Source organism: Leguminivora glycinivorella, chromosome 20 (genome assembly GCF_023078275.1).
Source record: "Leguminivora glycinivorella isolate SPB_JAAS2020 chromosome 20, LegGlyc_1.1, whole genome shotgun sequence".
NCBI lineage: Eukaryota > Metazoa > Arthropoda > Insecta > Lepidoptera > Tortricidae > Leguminivora > Leguminivora glycinivorella.
The window spans coordinates 14,525,605-14,550,700 of record NC_062990.1 but is presented as its reverse complement, the minus strand read 5'-3'; the positions used below and the strand labels follow the sequence as shown (position 1 = coordinate 14,550,700).

The following is a 25,096-nucleotide window of genomic DNA, read 5'->3' as shown; positions in this document are numbered from 1 at the left end:
CCGAGCTGGCACCTTTGTGTGGCGGCAGGGGCGCGGAACTGTTGCCAGCAATATCCTGTTACTTGTGCCTCGTTTGGAGAAACTAACGAGTTTAGTTGTAGTACTAACAGCAACAGTTAGGGCTTGATTTAGACGGCGGCAGCGTTCGAACTTGCATGCGATTTTAGTTACATTGCGGGCTGTTGAGGTTACATACCATTTTGCACAGTCATCAAATACCGCAATGTAATGAAACTCGTATGCGAGTTCGCGTACCATCGGTAGACTTTATGTCCTTGTAATGAGGATTACAAACGTACAGGTAACAGTGTTGCCGCTGGTACCTAATTTAGTTAGTTAATACACAGACTGAACACCGGCTTATAAGATTTTATATTATTTTGTAGCTTTTGGATAAAAATTACAGTTATCAGTAGGCGAAAACAATATAATCCAGAGAAGCACTGGACAGTGGTTTACCCGTTTTTACCTTTTTTGAAAATGGTATACTTGTATAGTGCTCTCACAAGCATCAATCAAAGCTTGTTGACAAAAATTTTACTAATATTACTAAGCTGCCATTGGAGTGGAATTATTTGCCGGCGGCTATACTTCTTAGTTCATATAACAGGCACGATCTGGACGAGCTCACTTCATCGTAGCCTGTGGCCAAGAGTAAGCCCGTTTATAATAATAACAAAAAATTTGGAAACTCACTACTTACGTAAAAAAAACTAAGAACTACAGAAATAAAATAATTCAAATAAACAGAAAATGTTCCATTAATAAAATATGAAAAGAAATGAAAATGACGATAAAATGTTGGAGTACAATATAAATAATTTATTTTTACAGAAAAAAAAATAATTTGCTAAAATAAAGACCTGTTCACGCCAAGTTCTTTTTTACTTAACATAAAACAAAACCAAGTTTAGAAAATTAATATATTTAAGGTCTACATCTCACAAAACCACCAGTAAAAAATGTTTACAAGTTAGTACTTAGTAAAAATGTAATCATTTTTACTAAGTACTAACTTGTAAACATTTTTTACTGGTGGTTTTGTGAGATGTAGACCTTAAATATATTAATTTTCTAAACTTGGTTTTGTTTTATGTTAAGTAAAAAAGAACTTGGCGTGAACAGGTCTTTATTTTAGCAAATTATTTTTTTTTCTGTAAAAATAAATTATTTATATTGTACTCCAACATTTTATCGTTCCCATACTAAACACTCCCTGTAATAAATAACCAGAATATGGTAGACATTTTGCATTTCAACTACTTTTCGTTCGAGCTGACAATATTTAGTGCATTTTAGAAGTGGTGTCCCGAAACCAGCACTTTACTGAAACGATGCGCTTTTAGTTGAAGATAACGACATTTTGATGACACAAAGGCTTCGAAACCATTGATTTACAGAGGGAGAGTACTATCTTAAAGTACTTTACTTTTGTAGGAGGTAGGGCAAAGCCATGGACGCCTGCAACTCAATCAGTGTCACATGCGCCTTGTCACCCCATTAGAAACTTGTACATTCCCTTTTGCTGTGTCAAGTACACAGAAAAAACGAGTGTACTAGTTCTAAGGAGGGTTCGGGTTGCCGACGACTCAAAGGACAATAGACGAAACAAGCACGTACTTGTTTACTACCGACGTGGTATATAAAAAAAAACTTTTTTGCATATCAATAAAGCCACAAAATAAACAAGCACTTATAAAAATATGCTGATAAAATCCGTTCTGCGTTACTAATAAAAATGTTTTCCTCGAAGTTGGTTTTCCGAAAAATCTAATTAATAATAAATTTCCACGAACTACTTTTTATAAATTTAAAACTTTTTACTGAACGCCGTTCTTGAATCAAATATAGTACAAGGTACTTAATATAGATCCGGACAAAGTGCCAAAAGTATGTATCCACAACTTCATCGTATCCTACTCCTTATAAAACAAAGTTTCCCTCCGCGTCTATCTGTGTGTGTAACTTTTTATTATTCTCAGTATTTATTTTCTTTCTTAGGCTAGGTATTTTTATAATATGATTATAAAAGTAAAATACAAAACCACATACAAAACAATACAAAATATATAAACACATTATAAAAAACCTAACCTAGGGTGCCGCCAGCAGCGGGGCAGGGCCCAAGCTGCCGGTGGTTAGGGCTGCAGAGAGAGGAACCGTCGGACTATCCGCGCCGTGTCCAAGATCACCGCCTTCTGCATCTGGCCCTTGATCCAGCCACCTAGCGAAAGTCTCTTAAGATGTTGGTCGAGACTCTTCGCTATGAGACCGTTCGCTGAAACGACTATAGGGACAATGATCTAACTCTTTTATGACTTTTATTTTCCTTCTTAAGTTAGGTTTTGTACAATATGAGTATAAAAGTAAAATAAAAATAACGCTTACAAAACAATATAAAACATATAAACACATTATAAAAAACATAACCTAGGGTGCCGCCAGCAGCGGGGCAGGGCCCAAGCTGCCGGTGGATGGGCCATTTTATTCAAAGTTGTCCACCCCGAAAAAAGTTGATATGAAAATGAAACCGATAGAAATTTATTAAAAGCTATTTTTATAGATTCTTTAATAAATAAATTTATATAAAATATAGAAGGTTCACTTGACTTTTAAGTAATTAATGAAAAAAATATGTTTTTGTTGAGTTGAGGGGAAGCGAGTGTTCCGTTCCGCAACCAAATTTAATCGCAGATAATGTAAATATAAAAGGTTTGGGAATTTTACAATGTTTTTATTATTCATTCTAAAATAACAAATGAAGAAATTACACTTTCATTTTCACATAAATGCGGACTACTATTTTTTTAAACCCATATATATATCCGTTCCGTTACTTTCAGTACAAAATAGAGGAGAATTTTTAAGATTACTATACTGTTTCACAAGTTTATAGGATGCCATCACTTGTAATCAATAGTTTAAACGTTACTATTTCAATATAAAATAACGGAAACGTAGTTTAATAACAAATTGTATTTAATTTTTGCAAATAAAACTATTTGAAACATGGGACAGTAACGGATCTGACTGTATGGGTAACGGATGAAAGCTAAGGTCTCGTCTACACTTGAACGTGGGTACCTAAGACCTCCAAAGCATATCGCGAGTAATGACTAAAACAACCGGAGTGTGTAATCCGTGATTGATTACCATATTTTAGATGAGTTAGTTTTAATCCCATACGTTTTTCTTTTATTTCCCGCAATCAAATGAAACTAAAACATCACATTATTTTTTTTTATGAATACTTTTGCTTATTAAATTGTATCTTGTTTTTTTTAATGCATGTTAAATATAAGATGTAATGTTTTGAAAAGAAGTGGCCCGCCGAGTTTCTTGCCGGTCCCATAGTGGATACCCTCCTCCAACTGAGGGGGGACTGAAATCTTCTCGAGGCTGAGGCGTAGGGTTAGAGCCGGCGTAGTTTTATTTGACGTTCATAAGCGCATTGTAATATGCCTACTTGGAAAATAAATATTTCATTTCATTTCATTTCATTTCATTTCATTTCATTTCATTTCATTTCATTTCATTTCATTAAAACCACGTGAATACCGCTTTATACTTCCATTCCGATACGTTTTTCTTTCCGCCTATACGAAACCAACGATCTAGTATCGGATCGGAAGTAACGGAACGCTACCTCCGGCGATATTTTACTTAATTATTTATTAAATAATCACAAATCTTGTTTTTAATTGGCTTATTTGGTTTCAATATTAGTACTTTGTTTTAGGAATCGATGTTAAAAGGTTGCATATTACGTATTTACCCGCAAATTTGGTTTCGGGAGGTGGAATGAGAAAATGTTACCCCTGAGTACGAGCTACTTTGATGCGTGTTTGGCGGCAACTGGCAAATGCAAGATGACGGTATTGAGTAGTTTTAAATTAATTTTGCCAAGCTGAATAAAATGCTACCAAATGTTAGGAACTTTCTTTTAATTTTAACAGTCATTCTGCGGTTTCGGAATGGAAAATTCCACAATTACCAGATTCCGTCTCGGCAAATTATACTTAATTTTAAATAGTACGTTTATTTATTAACATGAAATATTTTATAACATAATAGCGTATAACTCAATCTTTTCAAATTATGCCGTCATCAATATTTAGTACAATTAGTTATAGAATAAAATCCATAACAAAAACGATATTTGACGTGGGACAGCAAAAAATTGCCCATTTTTTATCACATTATAATTTTTAACAAATACATAATTATAATAAAAATTTAAATGAATATTGTAAATTACTGTCAACTAAATTTGGGTTCGAATAAAAAATAGTCTTCATTAGTTTAGACTCTTTAACTACGCTAAATATTATATCAAAAGTATGGGACAAGCTAAAAACGGGGTGGACAACTTTGAAAAAAATGGCCCGGATAGGGCTGCAGAGAGAGGAACCGTCGGACTATCCGCGCCGTGTCCAAGATCACCGCCTTCTGCATCTGACCCTTGATCCAACCACCTAGCGAGTCTCTTAAGATGTTGGTCGAGACTCTTCGCTGAAACGACTATAGGGACAATGATCTAACTCTTTTATTATTATTATTATAAATGGGCTTTCTATTGGCCACAGACTAGCCAAAGGCCTACGTGGCCTATGATGGAGTGAGCTCGCCCAGAAGATGCCTTTCACCCTTGATTTGAAAGTTGCCGGGTTATATGCGCTTGGAACTACAGTACTGATCTCAAATTCATGCGGTTTTCAGCTCTGAATAGAGTGATTCTTGAGGTTTCGATATGGAATATTGAGATTTTGTTTGAATTATGACTATTTGCAACATTTTGATGACTCGATTCAGTCTGAGCTATAACAAAACAATGTATGTCAAAATCGTGTATCTCTCACAGGTCTAAAAAAAAATCCGCTATGGCATATGTCTATGTTTTGCGGATAACTTACTATAACCATTATTATGACAATAAAATTCCCGTGCGTAGCCGAGGCAGGCCGCTGGCGTATAATTCAATGTGTGGCGCGTCCTAAAATGTAACGGAAAATTGTAAAAAAAAAATTACAAACTTTTTTAGTGACAAGCAACAAAAACGACGGGGTTTTGTTTGGGTGTTATAAGTTTGACGTGTCCGTCTGTCTCTCTATCTGTGTGTGTGTCTGTCTGTGGCATCGCATGTCCCGCACGGATGGACCGATTTCGATTTAGTTTCTTTTGTTTTGAAAGCTGAGTTAGTGGAAGTGTTCTTAGCCATGTTTCATAAAAATCGGTCCACTATGTCGCGGTCGGGGGTTTTTTCAAAATTTTAATTTTGCCGTTAGGTTATAAATTCGATAAAATAAGAAGCACCCTGAGCCGTGTATACATAATTTTGGCACTTTGTCCGCATCCATATTTTAGTACCTCGAGCAGGCAGGTAATTTTTCACGGGTACAATTAGTATTAATTGGGGTAATCCGACATTTTTCCTCTAATATTAAATTTATGCCTCTTTATCTATTAAAATTATGATTTATCGTCGTTTAGTTAATTAAAACGGTCGAAATTGTTTTTTAGAGGTGCGATTCGGATTTAGAAATTTTGATATTGTTATGATAAATCGTGCAATTTTTACAAGTTTACTTTGCCCCATGCAATATATAAAGGTGTTAAATATAAGTCATATTCAGCATTTTCTACTATAAAAACAATCCTGATTTGTAAAAAATATTACTTTCCTGTACACATTGCTGAGTATTTTTCACATTTCGAGATTGGTTTTATGGTAAAAGCTGTTCAATGACGTCATGGCATTGCAGGTGTCTAATAGTACATTACGATACAAGTGCGTAAAAAAGGAAGTTCGAAACGAGCGGCGATAGATTCGAGTCGAGAGAAATCGACACGAGTTACGAATTTCCTTTTCGCACGTGTATCGTACGACGTTTTTCAGTACAGATGAGCCTCCGAAGTTTCGACCTGCCATATAATGAACCACTTCTCGCACTAGTAAAAAAAACACCATCTGTACTGAAAAATATATAAACACTAATTTGGTACCTAGTAAAATAATGATTTAATCATAATTATTTTTCATACATTAAGTAGTACTCAATTGAAATCTCTAAAGATATTCTTTTTCTTTCTCATGCACCTGGATGTGAACGTATCATATCAACATCAGAATTTTGCCTAATTTTTTAATCTGAATTAAGCATTTTTCTCGGTTTTGCGGTAAAATTTATATAGCCTGGGTGATTGAATGAGTTATGGTTATTTTTTTAATCTGACTGTGCAATTTATTCATTAATCAATTTTATATAATAAAACATTTTGGAAAGTGTTGCAAAACTGCGGTGGGATAATAACATTCGAAATAAAATCTGATACGTTGTGTGTTTATTATATTTTTCGATATTTTTGCAGACAAAATAAATATCATAGACTTCTGATCAGTGCCCATGATAAGAATGAAGTAATAAAATAACACAATCTACGTAACTGTGTTTGGATTGTTAAAATTATCATGATTTCTATTATTTTCCTGTTAAAATAAAAGCTCCTGTCTGTAGTTTAAGGCGTCCATAGGCTATGGGGATTGCTGTTTGCGAACTAGTCATTAGACGGGCCATAAGCTAGTTTACAACCAATGACCTTAAATAGTATAATTTTAAACATAAACTCAAGACTGTACTTCCAAACTAGGTAGGCAGAGCATAATTATGAAACTGTTCTAGTTTCAGTGCCAATCACGACATTGAAGATATTGTGACATTGTATTTAAAGTTAATGTTACCTACATTCTCTATAAAAAAATATAATTACTCATATTATCAGAAACCCAAATATAACACATACATACATACAATCACGCCTGTAGCCCATGAAGGGGTAGGCAGAGCACATGAAACTACACAAGTTTCAGTGTCACTCTTGGCAAATAAGGGGTTGACAGAAAACGAAACTGTGACACCCAAATATAAAACACACCAAAAATTAGAATTAAAAGTTATACCCAAATTGTATTATTTTTCGCTTGAAGTTTAGTACTTATAACATACTAACCCCTCCTTTTTGTCCACAGCACCCCCCACCTCCGTGGAAATCACGAACCACCCGAACCCCAAGCTGGAAGTGAAGGAAGGCGAAGACGTGGTTCTGGAGTGTCAAGCGAAGAACGCGAAACCTGCGGCCAGGATTGTGTGGTACCGCGGGAATATCGAGCTCAAAGGAGATAAAGGTAAGTGTTATATAGGATAAGTGATAATAAAATCCTCCTCGTTGCGTTATCCCGTCATTGCCTGGCTTTGACAACTAATCCCAAGATTTGGCGTAGGCTACGTTTTTACAAAAGCGACTGCCGTCTGACCTATCAAACCGAAGGGTAAACTAGATCCTATTGGAATTAGTCCGGATTCCTCACGATGCTTTTTTTTTGTATGAATAGGTAGACGAAAGCGACTGGCAAACGTCAAATGGTATTTCGCACATAAGTTCAGAAAAACTCATTGGTACGAGCCGGGTTCGAACCCGCGATCTCCGAATCGAAAGTCGCATGCTCTTACCGCTAGGCCACCAGCGCTTCTTGTAATTGATAATAAATATTCAGAAAAAAAACCAATCCAAACTTACACTATAACGTAAAAATGGCGTCGAGAAAAAGAAGTCAATAATCGCCCGCGCGTGGCGCTCGCAACCCCAAGCTGGTAATTTCAATTACAATACATTTGCTCTCAACACCAAACAAAAAGATTTGCTAGAACACATTGAATACTTAGCTATTTATGACTAATAAAAGAATGTTCTAAAAGAAAATACAGGACAATTAAAACCAAAATTTTAACGTGAAAATGGCTTTGAAAAGAAATTTTGTCACATTTGACTAGCGCTTCTCACACGCCACCATAAGCGGGTAACACACTACTTGTCCTCGTACATGTACATTCAGTGGTGACGACCTTGGCGCGGTGCAAAATAATTCAATGTCGGCTGCTCGCGTGCAATCCGTTTGTTAATGTAGGTAAGAATTACGGCGGCATTTTATGAACATCAAAAGAGTGAGCCTTCTGTACTTGTACTATTTGATGATCAAACGAACTTACCAAGTGAAGTTCGATCACAATTATGTGAGCAACTTCATTCGACGCGATTTATTGTTTACATATTGTAGTTACGCCCCCACGCATCAGCCTTGCACGGTTTTTTAAAGGTTTATTTTTCTTTTATACTGGCAACACTAAAAAAAAAAAAAAACTTGCTCCCACTCCCTCGGTGTCATGGCAGGTCCACTAACCGCCATTTTCCAATCATTTTGTTTACAGCATAAATATTGAGGAATTATTTCACCATTTTGAAGTAGAAAGTAGGGTAGGGTGACGTCAGTCAACAATCTTTTTAATATTGAGGGTGGGTTGTTATAAATCGCGTCGAATGAAGTTGCTCACATAATTGTGATCGAACTTCACTTGGTAAGTTCGTTTGATCATCAATTATATTTCGCAACTTCATTCTTTGCGATTTATTGTTTACATATTGTAGGATGTTCAGAGCACAAAATGTGAAATAATTCTCAAACCCACAAAGGAGATAAAATAACTGAAATTGGAGCCATAGACCTACCCCTTTCAAAAGGTAGGCGATGGTTATGTAACAATCCAGATATTATTTTCACATTTTCAGTTATTTTTCACCATGTTTTTATAATGAAGTAATGTACTTTTTTATTTTATTTTTACAGGTTATTTACAATATTATAAGAGTTCTCTCTTGATTCTTCATTCGGGCAAACTGATTTAAGCAATTACAATTCTTTATTGTAAAGCAGCAAAAACAGAAGAAGATACACTCCCACTTGCTATTTTTCGTTTATCATCTAGGCTAACAGCCTATTTGTTGTATTTCGAAGTGGCCGGAAGTATAGTGCTAGTGGCAGTGAATATTTTTGTATGTTACTATTTTGGCAACGTGTGTTGTGTGTGTGACCAGGACTTAGTGGTGCTGATTTTTATATATAATATTAATGACATCGGCGGAGTCGGCGGACGTTGGAGATAATTTGATACCATACAACGACGATATGGAAAAGCCCACAAAATGAGGGCTAGCACCAGTCTTGCACATGGCAAGGATGACTATAATTATGAAGTTTATGACACATTAAACAAATGACAGTTTGTGATGATCTTGGGATTTGTTGTCAAATCGAATCCCAGGCTCCCATGAACCGTGGCAAATGCCGGAATAACGCAAGGAGGATGATAAATTGATAACTTTATGATTATACTTAATAGCTGATTAATAAATTAGTATTTTTTCTAAATGAGGAAGTTTTATTTACATAAGTACATGGTTTGTATACGTCAAGCTAAATACATTTCAGGATTTCTGTTTTAAAAAGAAGTTGTTATATACCTATATTTGATAGAGGTCTTCGATTTGTGCTTTTGCAAATATTTCCAAAGCACAATTCTAATCAATATTAGTTTTATGCAACGTAAGAATCTGTACACGAAGCTAACAGGATAAGTATCTTTTTGGGAAGTGTTTTTAGATTCAGATTTCATTATGAGCCAGATAGTTAAACACAATGCTGAGGCCTCAGGTCAAATTATACTTATGTACCTTAAGTCGCAAATTAAAACATGTTCTTAAAATGCTTATATTATCCGCCATGAAGGGCTCTTACTTGTAGTCATGATAACATTATATGGCGTATTTATACACAAATGTGTACATTTATTATATAATGCCATACTTGGTTCTTAATTCAAATTTCTCATACCGAAGACCAGTATCTACAGATCTAAGTATGTATTATTGTTTTTCTTTTCGTAAGCATATCCCTTGCTTTTGTAGAAAAAAAAAATACATATTGCTAATTATTAAGGTTAAATGCGTTTTACTTCTTCAGTCCCCGAGGTTAATAACCTCTCCAATAGTGCTTTCCTGATAATCTAGAAGCAAATATGTAGAATCTAGATACCTAGTCTTGTGAAAACCGTGGATTGCTCTGAATCAGATTGCAACAAATTAAATATTTGTCGACTTCATGTCAAAGTTTCTGGATTCTAATGACTATTTATTGTTGAAATAATGAGAAACAAGGTCGTGTTGGTTAATTTAGACCAACTAAGTACCTTGCATTTTTAATATTAAGTAAACCGAGTGGAAGGAAATAAAATAAGCGCATCTTATCTATTTTCTAAATGTCAGGATATTTTTCCGGTATGGAAATTTACATTCAATGATAAATTTTTATTATTATGGGATGATTATATTTATATATATATTTCTTTTGTATGAATCATGTACTACTGTGATAATTATCTGGTAGTGTGCAAGTTTAAATGCTACTTGGTCTTTTACATGCAAATATATGTCTGGAGTGGTGTAGAGAGTGTACCTACCCACTATAGTTTATTTATTTAAAAAATTATCAGATTAATATTCTGAGCCAAAAATGCTCTTTTCAATTTCAATACATTACTATGGCATAGCATTTCTGACTGCTTCTCATACTCTTGGGCATACCAGTGTTGTAAGCCCTCTATCCTGTAGTACTCAAAAAAGGTTTAAATTAAGAAACAGATAATTTCGCTACAACGAGACAAAGTATAGATCTATTGTCAAGAGGTATAATACTCTTAAGACATTATTAATATACATAGCTGCATTGTAATTTGCGATTGATCAAGTAAAATAAAAGCGTGTTAAAAAAAAAGAAGTAATTTAGTGTACGTGCAACCACAAAAAAAATGCAAGATAACCATTTAACATTTTTCAAGGTTACGTTATTTGCCATTATCATCGTTTAAAAAGGATTGATATTATCTCTAATTTTGTTTATACTTTGTAAGGGTAGTTATAAAAAAAAAATGCATATAGAATCAAATACAAATTCTAGAAATTTGCAATCTATGCTGGTGAATAATGTTCCCTCTTTAATAGTTAACTAAAACTACCAATTTAGATACATTTAAATTTCTCGTTGACGTGTTGTCAACTTTTATCGATGTTTTTTCTAAACGGAGGGTATTATTTAAATAAAAATAAGACACACTTTTCGTATTAAAAGGTAAGTAAGAGAGATTAGTATGCTATGTTTGGAACTTCGGAATCATTGGAATACAACAACCCAGAACAATTAACAATTAAGTGGCATACGTAATTTTAGTAGTTCGAATTTTAACTTTAATTTAATAATTCTAATTTAATTGAAGTCGTCGTCGGGTCGACACACTTGAAGAGAACCACACTATCATGAGTCAAATTTACTTTCTATGTAGGTACTTTGTAAATGGGAATCCGATAATAATTTTGCATCATTCTGATTACCGTAGATATAGACTGTGGACATTGTGCGATAAACATCGTTTTTTAAAACAGGTTGTTTTCACATATAAAGTGAAGATTTTCAATCCAGGATAAATATCCTACTATCATCGGATTTGAGTATTAAAAATATGCTATATAGGCATAGTGAAATAAAAAATGCGCATTTGTTTGTGTATACGCTTGTTATTAAATAATTACATAGGTATATTGTAATAAAAGCTTTTCTTGTTCTGTATCTCAAATACACTGATGAAGGAGGATCGTGGCCAATGAGTTAAAAAATAGCATATTACAACCCCGTGTGGGTACAATAACAGGATCATTGGTGATATCTGACCAGGATTTTTAGTGAAGTGAAGTGCTGCAAGCGACCGGCGTATCTTCCTCGTGGTGTATCGTCTCCGCTGGTGTCTCCGAGGAGGCGTGCGCGAGCGCTCCCGCGCCTGGCGGCGGGCGCTGTACTCGCCCCTGCCGCAGGGCGCCGCCGCGCCGCGCCACGCTGCTGCACGAAGCTGCCCCGTATCCGACCTGCTGTTGCGATTCTCTTGAGATACTGGATTAAATGAGTTTTGTGAACATTTAACGTAGTATTTGTCCTGATTTTCCTCCTGCCAATAATTATTTGTCTGATTCTGTATTTTAAAGTATCCTTAAAATCAGTAAACGTTAAAGTCTCAAACGATTTGTCTCCTTTTTCTTTCTGCGAAATGATAACCACATGCTTATATAATGCGAAATGTGTCGTTGATAGGTTTTTGAATGTCCTTTGCTGAATCCGTAGCCTCTGAGAGTGCTGACAAAGTTGAAGCGATTTGTTTATTAGGTATTCTTCTGCTGAAATGTTTTATAATCCTTCAACAAGGAACGTCCTTTTAAAGGCGTGTCCGATTTTTAGGCTTGGCCCAGTAGATAAATCGAGGATATCCTCGTCTAATAATATGTCCCCCTGCTAGGACGTTACGGCTCCACGGGTTCCGTGGACCGGGTGAGCTCAGCGGGCTGCGCTGCGCGGCCTGAGTAGGGTCCGCGGTTACATATGATCTGTTGCGGACGACTGGCCTGATCGTGATCGTTCTTGGCTGGATCGAGTCGATAGCTCCTGGTGCGGTGTCCCCGGCGCTGGTGAAGCAGGCAGCTGCGATCTTCCCGATGAGGCTCGACGTCAAGCACGTGGTCCATTGCCGCCAAATCGAACTGGTCTTCACCGGTTTCGCAAATGTTAGCTTTCTTAAATTACGACAGAGACTACCCAGGATAGTAGCTCGCATCGTTTCTTACGTGAAGGTAACAGCCCGTAATTAGCAGTACGCATCACTTTTGTAACGTTTTTACGTGAAGGTAACAGCCCGCAATTAGCATGTACGCATCACTTTTGTAACGTTTTTACGTGAAGGTAACAGCCCGCAATTAGCATGTACGCATCACTTTTGTAACGTTTTTACGTGAAGGTAACAGCCCGCAATTAGCATGTACGCATCACTTTAACGTTTTTCGCTCCAGCTTGTCGTCGTAGTCGTTGTCTCGGCGTCTCTTCTTCGGTGAGTGACGAGTGTTGCGTGACGTGCGAAGGCTTGAGCACGGAACCGTTGAATGATTGGAAAATGGCGGTTAGTGGACCTGCCATGACACCGAGGGAGTGGGAGCAAGTTTTTTTTTTTTTAGTGTTGCCAGTATAAAAGAAAAATAAACCTTTAAAAAACCGTGCAAGGCTGATGCGTGGGGGCGTAACTACAATATGTAAACAATAAATCGCAAAGAATGAAGTTGCGAAATATAATATATATTCTGTGATAATACTGTGTATAGAGAGGTAGGGTTATCTACAAGATTAAAGTAGCCATTAAAATGTTTTGCAAAAAAGTTCATATTTCAAGTATACAGGATGAAAACTGAAACCTGGTTTTCTTTCTCTCTCAAGACAAGTTTTTTGTGATTCATTTCTGTTTTCGTTGTGATTTTAGAATAATTAAGACAATTTTTAATGATATTTAAAAATAACAACTGTGATACATTTCAGTTTAAACTACGAGAAATTACACAATTGATGTTAATGACAATTTCGATTAGAAATACTATTTTATTGTTCTGATCATCTTCAAAAGTTGTTATAATATCCGAAAATCACATAAGAATCAACAATTTACCACAAAAAACTTGTGTTATAAGTGACATTCAATCGTCTGGGACATTCAACCGTCATCGTCAATTGTTTATAAAAAAAATTAAATCATTTTTCGGTTCATGGTTTATTTTTTTACTCTGTATACTGCCCAATTGCTTTTTTATACTGTAAAAATTGAAATATCTGAAAAGCGGCTTAACAAATCGTTTGACGAAGTACTCGATATATTTCTTACTAAATTGAAATGGAAATAAAACTAGCAATTAATCCTAGAGCCGGTTATTGAAAAAAACCCTCCATTTTATTTCTCGATAATTTTTTTTCGAAGGTGTTAACATGAAAACCTACAGTGATTTGATTTTCAATTATAAAATATTTTGATAATATTTTGTTTTAATATCGTACAAAAATAATGTGTAATAACAGTTTTATTAAATGGCAATAATATTTGAGCTAATATTTTTGTGGGAAAACTTTAGATTCATTGACGACCGGTCTGGCTCAGTTGGTATAGTGACCCTGCCTGCTAAGCGCCGGTCCTGGGTTCGAATCCTGGTAAGGGCATTTATTTGTGTGATGAGCGCAGATATTTGTTCCTGAGTCATGGATGTTTTCTATGTATAAGTATAAGTATGTATTTATCTATTTAAGTATGTATATCGTCATATCGTCGCTTAGCACCCATAGTACAAGCTTTGCTTAGTTTGGGGCTAAGTTGATCTGTGTAAGGTGTCATCAATATTTATTTATTTATTTAATTACATACCCACCTTCGTATACTTTTAGTTACAACATATTAATTATAAGGGTATTTTCTTACATTACTTGAAGGCACCTTATTGGTTTTTCCCATTTTAATTCCAATTCTGATTTAAAAGTAATTATTCCACATAAGCACAAAGACTCTTCTGTTATGAAAAATCACACAGATATTTTAATTTCTATTTTTTTTTTCTTTCTTTGTAGACATTGATTTTTCAAGGCTTTGTACGTAATTTCCGCATCTCTAAGAGTTACTTTCAATTCCTTAGTATTTTATTTAACAAAATAATGTAAACAGGATTCAACCCTTACCAGGAAACTACACCGCGCGAAATTAAAAAATAAAATCGAAGTCGGTCCGTATCGCGATCCAATATGGACGCGTCAGTCACTCAATGTTATTGGCGTCACCGGCGTTACCGCGCACTGTAGAGGTACTAGATGTGACATGTTCTATTTTATTGTCAATCCGTGCTTTCGTCAACTAGGAACCCTTATAGTTTCGCCATGTCTGTCTGTCCGTCCGTCCGTCCGCGGATAATCTCAGTAACTGTTAGCAGTAGAAAGCTGAAATTTGGTACCAATATGTATATCAATCATGCCAACAAAGTGCAAAAATAAAAAATGGAAAAAAATGTTTTATTAGGGTACCCCCCCCTACATGTAAGTGGGGACTGATATTTTTTTTTCATTCCAACCCCAACGTGTGATATATTGTTGGATAGGTATTAAAAAATTAATAAGGGTTTACTAAGACCGTTTTTTGATAATATTAATATTTTCGTAAATAATCGCTCCTAAAGGAAAAAAAGTGCGCCCCCCCCCTCTAACTTTTTGAACCATATTATGTTTAAAAAATATGAAAAAAATCACAAAAGTAGAACTTTATAAAAACTTTCTAGGAAAATTGTTTTGAACTTGATAGGTTCAGTAGTTTTTGAGAAAAATACGGAAAACTACGGAACCCTACACTGAGCGTGGCCCGATACGCTCTTGGCCGGTTTTACTGTTTGGTATCTCTAAGTTTAAGACCTGCGTGCACGCTCATATTGGGCGTATATCAAACAATTGAAGCTCATACAAGTGTCCTGAGTTGACGCTCCATAGGGACGCACGCTCGCCCCGCTGTACGCCCCGCCGAATGCTCCGCTTCGAGCATCTACTCAGGCCAGTCCTTATACGTCGGACGGGCATATTTAAAAAAAAAATATTTAAAAAAATTTGGATTAAAGATTAGTGAGAATTGTTTACAAAAATTAACTCGATGTCAGTTTTGTGACGACAATTAAGCATGAAATTTCAATAAAAATATTGCTTTTGTATTAATTACATAAACTATAAGCAATAATGTACGTTTATTATTTTAAAAAAGTTGTTTTTTAGACAAATTTTATTCTTAATTTTATTGTCGTCACAAAACTGGCGTCGAGTAAATTTTTGTTAACAACTGTCACTAATTTTGGGTTCCAATTTCTGAAAATGCCCATGTAACGTCCTATACTTTTTATGAATTTTTTAGTTGGAACATTCCTTTTTACTTTAAAGATGTAATAAAATCAATGTCAATTTAACGTATAGCTATCCAATATGGCTGCGTCAGTGTCACTCAATGTCATTGGCGTCACCGGCGTTACTGCGACATATAGAGATTACTAGATGTGACATGTTCTATTAAATCCCTTAGTCAGTACGTACATATTATACGTAAACTCACGCCATTTCTAAACGGGTTAAGAGAAGCACATGGAATGCCCAAGTTTCATTGTCACTTCTAGTAACTAAGGGGTTCAAAGAAAACAAAATTGTGATATGTTGTTATATATTGTACTTGCTTAAAAATGGACCTGAAAAGAGTGAAAAGTCTAACGAGCAATTCTCAAAAAGGTTTCAAATTTTAATTCCGTTTTCGATATTAATAAAAATTGGTAAACTGGTAGAGTATAATGATACTAATTAAGATCTACCAGATTTCCCAAAATATCTCAGGAAGTTTGTGTGAAACTTTTTATCACCGATTTTGTTTTTGAAATCGGGTAACAAAAAACAATGAATACCGCCTTATGAAGAACTCATCTCCAATTTTTTTTCTAAACAATTATGTATCCAAAAAAAGACAAGTCCAAAGCATTTTTTTTTTGTAATTTTCATTCAATGTCGGCTGTATTTAATCCTTATTCCAATTAGGAATCAGCTTTATCTATTTTGTTCTTGTTTTATTTCGTATTTTAGGGTTTCTTACCTTAAAAAAAGAAAACGGATCTCTTAGAATCACTGTTTGTACGTCAGTCTGTCTGTTAATCTGTCGGTCTGTCCTAAGAAGTTCGAAATCCGATGGTCTGGTAATCCAGATATCGAAGTGGTAAAAGCGTGACACTTTCAATCGGAAGGTAGTAGGTTCAAATTCCTGCTCGTGTCACTGAATTTGTCGGAACGTACATAGTATCATTTTGATATTTGTCAGTCGCTCGATTAAGGAAAACATCATCAGGAAACCGGACTAACCCCAATAGGAACTAATTATCCCTCTGAGCTAGAAGATCAGAAGGTAAAATTAGTGTCTACGCTAAATTTTGAGATTAGTTGTCAAAGCGGACCCCAGGCACATAATCCGTGGCATACAGCGGGGTAACGCTGCTAGCGTGATGGGGACCTTTGGACCCGGCATGGCCCAGAACGGGTTCATTTAGGTATCCTACCTTTTTTTTCATATATATATACCGGGTGCCCGGTAATTAATGGACAACCGTTTAACCACCAAGAGGGCACCTTATACTGGTCCAGAAAATTGTATGTAGTAATAATGTTTTATTTTTAATTTTATAAATTGTATGGTACTTATTATAAGTAATTAACTATTTATAAATTTTGTAAGAATCCCTAAATAAAATTTACCATAATATTAGGACTTTTTGAGTTTTCCTGATGGAAATACTTAACAGATTATTTCCAAATTTTATAAAACTTCCTTAGGTATAAGAACTCGAAGAAATTTATATTAAATTAAGCTTATAATTGCCACTTGACATAATAATTTGAAGTTATACGTTTCCAATAACTTGAGTTTCTTACACAATGGAAGAAGTTTATTTTAGGATTATATTGAAATAACTTTGTTATGAATTGGCAAATAAAAGTTTTGTGAGGTTACGGATTCTGCCAATTTATATTACAATGGAATTAATAGGAAAATAATTAATATTAAGCAGAATGTATGCTTTGTAATCTCGTGAATTAGTGTCATCTCTTGAAAATGAAAATATTAAGTAGACCTATTTAAAAGTATCATCCTTGTGTGTGTGTCTGTGTCTGTGTATGTGTGTGTGTGTGTGTGTGTGTGTGTGTGTGTGTGTGTGTGTGTGTGTGTGTGTGTGTGTGTGTGTGTGTGTGTGTGTGTGTGTGTGTGTGTGTGTGCGCGTGCGTGTGCGTGCGTGCGTGTGTGTGTGTGTGTGTGTGTGTGTGTGCGTGCGTGTGCGTGTGCGTGTGCGTGTTCGTGTGCGTGTGCGTGTGCGTGTGCGTGTGCGTGTGCGTGTGCGTGTGCGTGTGCGTGTGCGTGTGCGTGTGCGTGTGCGTGTGCGTGTGCGTGTGCGTGTGCGTGTGCGTGTGCGTGTGCGTGTGCGTGTGCGTGTGCGTGTGCGTGTGCGTGTGCGTGTGCGTGTGCGTGTGCGTGTGCGTGTGCGTGTGCGTGTGCGTGTGTGTGTCGCAGAAGTCGACTGTGGGATATGGGTTAAATTGTGACGTAGGTGAGAGGCTGGCAACCTGTCACTGCAATGTCACAATTTGGATTTCTTTCAACCCCTTTTTGCCAATAGGGGCACTGAAACTTAGAAGTTCATGTGCTCTGCTTATCCCTTTATGGGATACAGGCGTGATTATATGTATGTATGTATCTATCTACGTATGTGTGTTTGTATTCTTGTGTGTTACTTTTTAAATTTTGATAAGCAGAAACGTCTACTTATAATCGAAGCCACTAGGCTATAGAATAAATTTAAAAGTGGAAACTTCCTGCCTTGGGTAAAACTTGAACTCACATCCTCTGGATCGATATTCCAGCATTAAAGTTACCCTACGTTTCAGTCCGTGTATCAATAATATTAAAAAAAAAAACATTTCGCGCTGCGTAACTAAACGCTTCACTATCCAAACATTTTAAAACTGTCACTCACGCCAAAAAAAATCAAAATGGCTGCCACATCCAGCGAACGCGTTTCCACAATGCCTAGTGATGCGAATAAGTTATATCGACAGGCAATATATTATGGCCCGAAATCTGTAATGCGGGTAATGGAATTTCAAAACTATCGATATGACGTGTTTTGAGCTGAGAATGCTTTGTTGTGAATTTTGTGAAATATGAAAAAAGTATGTGGTACAATAATTTTACATTAGTTTGAAAATAATTACAAGTTTAAATTTATTTTTAATTATTTATTAAACTATGTTAATTTTAGAAACTTATTTGTTTTTTTTTTATATATAGAAAATAAATTTATTTTGTCTGTCTAAATAAATACAATATTCCAATAATTATATACATACATATCTTAAAGTACTTAATCGCGCAAATGTGTTAAACTTTCGCTACAATAAGGAAAAAAACATTTTTTGCATACCCATCAGATATTTGTGCTTAATTAATACTCTTACTGCCTAAAATAGGTTTTCGTTTAAGAACCAAACGTGAAACTTTTAAAGAGAAAAATTATATATTTTTTTCAATTATTACTTTTCAGAGAACTCACACTAACTAACCAAGCTACATTTTAATTCTAAAACCTTTTTAAAAACCGTCTAACTGTATTAGTACCACTAAGAGTCTGATCTTAAAAGCAGACGTGTTTAGACTCTGAATTGAGGTAACTATAAGTTTTTTCACCTCAATTCAATGAAAAGTTTCCAACACTGAATCCACGTAAACTTAAGGTAGCTTTGTATGATTCGAGCTACTGGAATATCCACTGGCTTACTCGCTACGTCGCATATTGGTTTAAAATCTATTTGTGCTTTTCCATAACAAAAGGGTCCCCATACGTACTGATTACATAAGGATCTTTTAGATATGGAACAGCACATTTATGAATCTTTGACTACGTCTGAACGTGTTGTGTTATATTAAGAAAATTGAAGTAATATCTGATTGACTCTCAGAGTCTCTATCCAAAATACGACTGGATTATTGGTCAAAACTATATGATTTTGTTAGCAAAATTTAAAAAGTAATCATAATGTACGTTAACAAATACTAGAGTTGCAAAGACGTAATAGTTTTTCACCTACTTTCTTATGTTACCACTATGCTTCTTGTATTATTGTGTAATAAAAATATGTTCAAATTACAAAGTTAAATTAGTTATTTCCGTGACTTTTATACCATTAAGACTGCAGTAATATTGTATGTTATAACAATAATTGTTAACCTAGACCGGTGTCATTAGACAGTGACTTCCATTTTTTTTTTAAATCAGCCTTTCCACCGATTCACACTCAAAGCAAATTTGACACCATTCTAGCAGACACAGAGTAAACTAACCCAATAGTTCCTAATAGCCCAGTGTGCCAGTTCGTTAAAATTAAAACCCAACTAAAACCAACCTGTGGCTCAGGTGATTGCAGCAATCGAATTGAAACTTAGAAATAAAAGCTGGAACTTTCTTCCTCTGGATTAGTCTTGGCGAAACAGATAATTGGTGGTACGAAGGCTGGTTGAAATAAGAAAATATTCCTTTGTTTAGTTGTTTTTTGTTTTTAGATAAATACTTATTTTTTTAGCACTATTATAAGATTGTGTAATAGGTGTTTTTAATTCTGTAATCATTAATTTTTTTTTTTTGAGATTTCAGCATTGGTCCCGCAATAAATTTTGTTGATTATGACCTCAACAGTCACTATGAAAAGTATGACTGGTCTTTTTTAGTTAACCATGTAAGATTTTTAGACTGTCGTAGACAAACTTAGAAAAAAAAGCTAAAATAAACTTATCCATCCCATGGGATTTAGTATATTACCCTTACCTTAATTAATGCAATGTTTACAAAAGATGACAAACGTCGAATTTTATTTTGCAAAGGCAACTTGCTCAATTAGGCTTTATTTTATAATAATAGCATTCCTATTTATATTCTATATTGTGAACAGTAACGAAAACAATAAGTACCTAATTGTTTGATCAGTTATTTACAAGCAAAAATATTTCACATACTTATATCTCTTCCACCACTTCCAATTTTTCCACCTCTCAACAATATCAACCCACTTCGATATACTATCGATATATCGATACTTGACTCACATCACTAACGAGCATCAAACACGCCAATTGTACGCTAATTGAAATCGAAAACTTACGTAATTAGTAGGCTCGACACCGACGCATAGGGCAATCGAGTTGCCAATTAGGTCGCATCGAATTATAGGTACTGTATTTTGGGATTCGTTAAAGGTTTGGGGTTACTAAAAGTCTCTTTTGTAGGTTTTATGAAAATGTTGTTTTGCTTTGTGTGTAAGAATGTCCTATGAACTAACTTTATTACTAACCATTAAAACATAATAAAAACACTTAAATTAAAATCTTACAAATAAATAAAACTAAATTATAACTAAATAACTACTTAAAAACAAGCTTATAGTAAATAATACTAATGAAATACTTAGAAAATAATAAAAATAGAACCCAATTATAAAAAGAAAAAACCATCAATCAAATCCGCCTGCGGCATGGTGCCCATTATGCTGGCGGCATTTCCTCGCTGTATCGCCAGGTCGATACGTTGTGAGAAATACGCGCCAGCTCTGGGGTCTCCAGGTAATGTCGATAAGCCGTGCCGACAGAGCTCCAACAAAGGCTTTCATGTCGGCCGACCAAGGACCCAGTGTCTCCATAGCAAGTGCCGCAAACTCGTAGTCCTTAATCTATGTCCTATAATATTTATTTGTTTAGCTAATTAAAAAGTTATGAATTGGCCATGTATCTGATCTACTATTTAAAAAAAAATAGGCCATCCTGATGGAATGCGCGTCCTCTGTGTACGAATTTATTATTTTTAAAGTCGAGACGAGTGTCCTACAAATTAATAAAAATGTTCCCTGATTTTTTAGTAATGTTGGTCAAGTGCAGTCAGCCCAATGTTGCCCACAAAATATTTTAAAACTAGCTTTTGCCCGCGGCTTCGCTCGCGTTAGAAAGAGACAAAAAGTAGCCTATGTCACTTTCCATCCCTTCAACTATATCCACTTAAAAAATCACGTCAATTCGTCGCTCCGTTTTGCCGTGAAAGACGGACAAACAAACAGACACACACTTTCCCATTTATCATATTAGTATGGATACAAATGAGGCCTGAAACGGAATTTCATGGCTCCTTGTAGTTTAGAATTAATTAAGTCCAGAATAAATTTACAAGTAGAGAAATTACCGCCTTGAGTGAGGCTTGAACTCATTTGACCTTTGGAGGTTAGTCTCATCCAAAACAGTGTTATTTTCTCTTTATTTTTTTTTCTGAGCTTAATTCATTTTTGAACAATATCATCGGTCATAGAAGTTTTATTTTTTACTATTAATTGGCTTACTCATGGCTACAGACTAAACGTGGCCTACGATGGAGCGAGCTCGCATAGAAGACGCCTGTTCACCCTTGATTTGAAGGTTATTGGGTAACATGACTTGGCAAATACGAGTATAAACGCCGGCAAGGAATTCTACTTATTTGCAGTGCGCATAAGAAAAGAAGCAAATGAATTATTTAATAAATTTTACAGAGATCATGATCACGTTCTTATTTTGTTGTTATTTCAGACAACATAAAGAGAGGTAATACTTATGTTGTTTTCACAGAAAAATACAGTTATTTACGAGTAACATTATTCAGTAATAACATAATTGATTATTTCATGTATTTTCACGAAAAAGGGACCACGCGACTTCGGGGAAATAATATTTGTTACGAAGCAGGAATTATTTTCTACCTTTTACTCTTTGGAGAGTTCTCGACGAAACTGAAGGGCTTGGGTTCTGTAAATATTAACAAAAACCTTAATTTTTTTGTATCATTTTCATAATTATGACGGAGAAAATATTTTTTGACCTCAAAATTAAACAGTTGATGGGCCATTTTTTTTTCAAAGTTTTCCATCCCACTTTTTTGTAACATGGGTATTTTTTATGCGATTCATACTCAGAATCGCGAGGTTTTTCGATCCTGATAGGAGAAAAAAACTGTCCCAAGATTTCCATACATTTTTTCGACCCTTCCATTCCGTTACCGCCATACAAAATGTATGAAAAAATGGTAACGGAATGTGAAAAAACCTTGGGACACTTTTTTCTCCTATTAGAATTGAAAGAGCCCGCGATTTTGAGTGGAAACCACATAAATAAATTTCAAATCCAAAAAAAAGTGGGGTGGACAACTCTGAAAAAAATGGCCCTGATATATGTAATGTTATGTAGGACTCATAACAAGCGGCCTTAGCACTGAAAAGCGACCTCCTTTAGACATATTATTATAACTATAACTTAAACTAAACATTGATATTTTGTGCAACTACGTACATGATTCTTATATATTCTGAACCATAAAGAAAAATATAAATCCTACCTACCTACTGACATTGAATATACTTACCTTTGCAGACATGTGTTTAATTGACGGTAAATTAAATTTGTTTAAAAAATTGTTTATTTGTTATAATTTTAGTGACGTTATTTAATTAAAGAAGAGTTAATTAACAGAAATTGACAAATATCTCACGTTAACTCACAAACGTCACAAAATGCTTAAACATAGGTACCTTACATGGCATACTACAATAAATAAACTTCTACCTTCATTTATACCTACCCTCAAATCGTTAGCCGTAGTAACGAGTCGTTTTCTGCCTCTTGCGTGCTGAAGGGCTCTTCAGTTTAGGGTCCCGACTGACCTTTGTTTTTGGATTTAGCAGTTCTCAGGTACTAGGAATATTTGGTTAAACTTTTCATGTTTTTGTATGTTTATTTTTGTAATTTTCTGAAGTTACTAGTTAACGTACAAGATTTTATCATCTGAAAATGCGTGCGTCGCATCGGTTGTTTTTACTGAGCTTTGCAGTAACTATGCCAACTTACATAGGTATATCTTGTTAATATATATTTTTATATAACTTGTTATTATTGCTACGTAAATTGCAAAAGCGTTTATAGATAAAAAAAATTGTTGGGATTTTACACATTATTTTCGGCTTGTGTAAAATGTTTAAGTCCCGCACTTAAGAATCTGGGTACAGTCAGCAGCAGAAGTTCCGTAGCGGGCAAGGTGTTCAAAATGAACTTGACACGATCTTATTTTTAAGACAATAAGAGCGTGTTAGGATCATTGTGAACACCTTGCCCGTTACGGAACTTCTGCTGCTGACTGTATGTTAGTAAATAAATTATATACGTACATACAATCACGCCTGTATCCCATAAAGGGGTAGGCACAGACTCTGAGCACATGAATCTACTCTAGTTTCTGTGCCACTCTTGGTAAATAAGGGGTTGAAAGAAAACGAAACTGTGACCATTGAATTAAATTATAATTGTAATTTTTTAAATGTACTACTTTATTTATGTTGGTTTCTGCATAACCTACGTGACGGTAATATAATGAACAATAATACTTTTGTAGACACAAACATACAAATAACATCTCATGTTGAAATATACTTCGTTCAAAAATGTATCTCTCAAAGAATACCTTAAAATACCGACTTTATAACAAATGTCATACTTCGCAAATGTGAAATAAAAATGACAAAGATTCTCAAATACTATCAGTTAAAATCAAACTACCGGAGCGTAAGTTATTAATACAAATCGAACTGAAAAATCTTTGTCTGCAAAAAGACAAACGGAAATGCACAAGAGTCAAGAAATATTCGTCCCTATCTCAATGGAATAGGCGAAGGAGAAGTGAAAATAGTTAAAAAGTTCAAAGTTTGAAATATGAGGGCCAATTTTCAATCCCAATGATAGAGTTTGACTGTTTGCCAAAATGTATTTTGAAACTTTTGAAACGAAGAATTGGTTTAGTGTAAATGACATTTAAGTTTTGATAGATGTCACTATAGTAGTATCTCGTATCTCGTCAAAATCTTAACGATAATAATTTATTATTTGTCTCAAGATTCCTGGAGTGTTATTAGATCTGATGTTATCTTTTAATAATTGACATACAAAAATATTTTAAGGTTATACGTCAAAAATGAATCTAGAAATACAGGTTTGTCAACAAAATCGAAACTTTTGACACAGATTTATCCTTGTCCAATTCAAATAGTATTTAGAGCTAATTTATTTGTGAAAGTTTGAATACTGTAATTATTAATTTATAAACATATATTAGCAGGTATATATTTTATATATAGCTATCCATGCCGTAATCGGCAACGGCGACCCTAGCTACTTACGTTACGAGCGTGTGCTCGGATATGGCTTGCAAAGCCGAACTTGGTCTTGAAAATTCTGTCGCACGTGGGGCAGTAAAGTTGACCAGAACCATTGTAGGTGTAATTATAGGAGGGTTTCGGCCGAGATTTCCATATTTCCGTATTTCCGTATATATTTTATACCATGACAACAATTCACAACCTCAAAAAAAAAACAATGCCATAAAAAGAATAAAACGAAATAAGTACAATTTTCATCATAAAGACTTTACTACGACTGAATTTAAATTAAACCAAAAGCCTTTAAATTAAACCAAATGCATTAAATTCAGTTCCAAACGGAACCTCTGGATGTTAAAATGAAATATATTTTTTTCGAGTGAAAATTTTATCTCTCGGACGATATTTTTATCATAAATTTAATATTCCGAGATTTATATTATGTTTGCTAGACGGGCCTCGATTTGATGATACTTGAATGAGAGTTTTTTCGCGTTTTAACTTCAGCGAGACTTAGTAACAAGTTAGTTT

At 34.9% G+C, this 25,096-nt stretch overlaps 1 protein-coding gene across 3 annotated transcripts in view; it reads left to right on the top strand.

Annotated features, from left to right (window-relative positions):
* The window catches only part of LOC125237073 (nephrin), a 457,494-nt gene that overhangs the window by 261,948 nt on the left and 170,450 nt on the right, over positions 1 to 25,096 (top strand). For all 3 annotated transcript variants that reach the window (XM_048144025.1, XM_048144026.1, XM_048144024.1), the window contains exon 5: positions 7,028 to 7,183. In XM_048144025.1, the coding sequence (XP_047999982.1) occupies positions 7,028 to 7,183 (156 nt within the window). The remainder of the gene's footprint in view (positions 1 to 7,027; positions 7,184 to 25,096) is intronic.